Genomic DNA, 4,364 nt, shown 5'->3' on the forward strand with positions numbered 1-4,364 from the left:
TTAGGGAACCCTGATTGCTCTTTGGACTGGAGAGGGAGCAAGATGAAAAGTGGGGGAGGGGGAGAGGGGCGGGAGGAGGGGGAGGGAAATGGGAGGCTGGGAGGTGGAAAATTTTTTTCTTTTCAATAAAAAAAAATAAAACACAGTCTGCCAATTGTTCTCTAAAGCTATATACACTTGAACTTTTTCCCTTAAGGAACATATCTACATTTGAATTAAGCCTTTGGTAACTAGTTTGAAATTAATATTTCTCATGGTTTTGCTGTGTGGTCAATTGTCAATTGGTAAAGAATAAGTTAACTAATATACTCAAAGTACTTTTCATATATGAAATTTTATTCATTCTTTTTATTGGCCAAGATTGGACATTATTATTTGTTAATTTGTCCTCAATTTGTTCACTCATGATATTTTCCTCAAGTCTATAGTGGTTGTCCTTGGGGGTATCTGAGGAGATGCATAGCTTACCTTCAGAATTACAAATAAGGTCCCAGTGAATCTAATTAGAGGAAAATTACCATTGGAGATACCAATGATGGATAGTTTGTCATGGTGTGTTATATAAAACATCCATAGACTTTGCTCTTCCCTTAGAATGTTTGTCTCTATCAGTATTCATGGAGCTGGGCTTTCAAAATCAGAAATGATAAACTCACATAAGAATGAACGAATACAGATTAAGACTATTTCTACCCTTCAAGCAATCTAAGTTCAACTGCACCTACAGGCTAGTATACCTGAGACCCCAGTGTTTCAAAGATTTCATTATTTTAATTTTTGTATAAAACATAATTACAATTATTTTATTAAGTATTTATTGTCTCAAACAAAATTTACCTATATATCCTCAGCATGCATATTTAATATTTATTTACTATTTCAAGAAATTTTTAAAAAAGAAAGATTTCAGATTTCTGTGTTGCAAATCAATACCAAAGGTTTACAATTATAAGATATTCTAAATATTCAGTTGAAAAATACTAACAAGGTTAAAAAGTAATACTTCATTTTTTTTCTAAATGACTGTTCAGTCTGAATTCTTGCAAGCATGAAGAGAATTGTTTAGCTGGAAGCACTTCAAAACCCAGATTAGCACTTGTGTCATTTTGATCTCTCTTAAGAAGTGGAATCAATGTGTGAAGTTGTCATCATTCTGGACCAGAAATCACGAACCACATTTCTGAATTTGAGCTGAATGAATATGCCCTTCATAGGTAACTAAGGAGGTATATTTATTTGTAAGGGTCTTTTACAATTTTGTCTGTGAGGTTGTGATGATCATTCCCATTACGCATCCATTGTGACCATTAAAATGTCTATGGATCCATATAAAACTGTAATGCTTTTTGCATGTCTTAACACTATAAAAATCTGAAATATGTTTTCCTGATTACTGTTCTTAACAACTAATTTCCAAAGCAACTACTTAAGGGATCTTCCACTGAACAATCAGTTGATAGTTTCAACTAAGACATTCTCTTAGCATTGTTGAATATGTTAAACATTAGAGGATGATGTAACACTGCAGTAGTTGAATGAGGGGAATCAAAGAATCTAGCATAATTTTTAAGCCTGCTGCTACTTCAGTTGGTGTAAATAGCAGGACAACAAATAAGTAGAGGAAGAACAAAATCAACCATCAGGTTCAGTGAAGTGAGGAGTATACAAAGAATATAGAGTAGTGGTAGCTGCTTCCTTAAAGGTAATATAGGGCAAGAAGATAGACTCTTTTTTAAATTGGACTTTCATAAGTGTGATGACAGAATAATATAATACAGGGAGAAAATTGATGATGAGGGAAATGGAGGGGAAATTCATTTAGTGTTCTTGAGAGTATTAAAGAGTTGGGCTGGTGAGATGACCCAGCTGATGAAAGTGCCTGCCATGGAACCTGATGACTAGAGTTTTATCCTCCTCCAGGATATACATGATTTAAAAGGAGAACTGCCTCCTGCAAGTTGTCCTCTGACCTCCTCATGTATGCCATGCATGTGTACATATAATGGTATGGTAACTTGGTATATGAAATCAATCCTGCACCCCTCTTCTCTCTCTTCCCCTCCCTCTCTGTCTTTCTTTGTTGATTATTTCCTCCTATTAGTTTCATTCCTTAATGTAAGATTTCTTCTGTCTTCCTACATTAACAGTATATATATGTATATATATATATTACAACATTGTGTTTTATTTAATTATTATCATTTATTTTACTATTTCATTTTTTGCTTCCTCTATTCATAAATAAAACAGCAAAGTGTGTCCTCATGTTCTGTGACTTTAATGTTTTGGAACAGATTTAAAGACTAGAACTAGTGAGATGATAAATACTTGTATTTTCTTATTTAATATAGATTGTCAAATTTTATCCAAAATACAAAATTTGCATTGAACTTTAGAATACAAAAATATCCTTTTCAACTGCACAAGCAATTTGTTGATGATCTGTTAGGTACAGATTTACATTTGAATTTCTGCATCCTATATTTTTCACTTTCTTCTAATGAATGAATTTTAGCATCTTATAAAACTTTTTAAAACATTTGAAAGTATTTCTTTTATTAAACTTTAAATATTAAACTTTTTATTAAAATAATTTGCTTATAATTTGCTTTTTTGAAATTATAATATACCTTATGTTGTTGTCTTTCATTATTTTCTTATATGCTTTTGTTTCTTATATGTTTCTTTTATATATTGTTTTAACCTTATATTTTATATTTAATCCATATTATTTTGTTTATTTCTTATTATACTAGTTTTATGTCTGATTTTATCTGGTAGTTGTAAAATATAGTTGTTAAAACTCATTTATTTAACAATCTGTTCTTTTCCCTCATATATCTCTAATATGTTATATTTCTTTCAATTAGTCTGTAAGAAAACTGAATTTGGAAACTCCTGTTTGTTTTATCTATAAGTGTGGGGATAAAGTAAGTCATGATCTCTATTTTCTTGTTTTCAGAATAAATAAAATGTTTTTTAAAAAATTCATGAAGTCATTGATAAAATTTCAAATAATTTGTTTTACTCCTGACATGAAAATATATAGAAGGAACAAAGTATAAAATATATATGGAACAAAGAAACAATGTGACTGAGTTTGTTCTATTGGGTCTCACTCAGAGTCCTGAAGGCCAGAAAATATTATTTGTTCTGTTCTTGGTTATCTACATTGTGACAATGGCAGGCAACCTACTCATTGTTGTGACTGTTGTGGTCAGCCCAAGTTTAGATGCCCCCATGTATTTCTTTCTTGGCTACTTATCATTTATGGATGCTGTTTATTCAACCACAGTTACACCAAATATGTTTATAGACTTACTTTATGAGAAGAAAACTATTTCCTTCCAAGCTTGCATGACACAGCTTTTTATAGGACACTTATTTGGTGGTGCTGAGATTTTACTCTTGGTTGTCATGGCCTATGACCGGTATGTGGCCATCTGCAAACCCTTGCATTATCTGACCATAATGAACCAACGTGTGTGTGTTCTGCTCCTGCTGCTGGCCTGGGTTGGGGGTTTTGTGCATGCTGTAGTCCAACTTCTCTTTGTATATAACCTTCCTTTCTGTGGTTCTAATGTCATTGACCACTTCATTTGTGATATGTACCCCTTATTAAAACTGGCCTGCACTGACACCTATGTTATTGGCCTTACAGTTGTTGCCAATGATGGGGCAATCTGTGTTGTTATTTTTATGTTGTTGCTAATTTCTTATGGGGTCATTCTCCACTCTCTGAAGAATCTCAGTCAGGAAGGGAGGCGCAAAGCCTTATCCACCTGTGGCTCCCATATCACTGTGGTAGTCCTCTTCTTTGTTCCCTGTATTTTTATGTATGTGAGACCTCCTTCTACTTTACCAATTGATAAATCATTGACTGTTTTCTATACTGTTATCACCCCCATGTTGAACCCCCTTATATATACTCTGAGAAATACAGAGATGAAAAATGCCATGAGAAAACTTTGGACGAGAAAAAGGAAATGAATTGAAAGAAATGTCATAAAATTATGGCTACTAAGAAGGGGAATTAATCTTCTCTAAGGACTGTTACCCTGATTAAGTATTCAATCTCAAGTAGTCACCTCTAGATAACATATACACAAACAACACTAAATAAACTCATCAAGTTGTATTCATAAATAACTAAATATTCAAATATACGTATGAAACAATAATAACTAAATAATAAGAGGCCATGAAATTTTTGAGAAACTGGTGTGGCAACGATGGAGTTCAATGGAGAAAAGGGCAGGGGGAAATTATGTAAATATAGTACACTTGAATAAAATTTTCAAAAAGTGTAAACAATAAAATTTCAAAATAAATAAAAATAAATGGTAAAAATTACTATATAACAG

At 32.4% G+C, this 4,364-nt stretch overlaps 1 protein-coding gene across 1 annotated transcript; it reads left to right on the forward strand.

Annotated features, from left to right (window-relative positions):
• The first annotated feature begins 3,072 nt into the window (after positions 1-3,072).
• On the forward strand, positions 3,073-3,990 carry LOC102001034 (olfactory receptor 4A15-like). The gene has a single exon (XM_013351995.1). It carries the CDS (start codon positions 3,073-3,075, stop codon positions 3,988-3,990), a length of 918 nt encoding a protein of 305 aa, XP_013207449.1.
• Positions 3,991-4,364: the final 374 nt, after the last annotated feature.

This window comes from Microtus ochrogaster, chromosome 2 (assembly GCF_000317375.1).
Source record: "Microtus ochrogaster isolate Prairie Vole_2 chromosome 2, MicOch1.0, whole genome shotgun sequence".
Taxonomy (NCBI): Eukaryota; Metazoa; Chordata; class Mammalia; order Rodentia; family Cricetidae; genus Microtus; species Microtus ochrogaster.

Bases quoted from the DNA above. Each gene is read 5' to 3' on its own strand.
- LOC102001034 (XM_013351995.1), top strand. From the start codon at position 3,073: ATGGAACAAAGAAACAATGTGACTGAGTTTGTTCTATTGGGTCTCACT.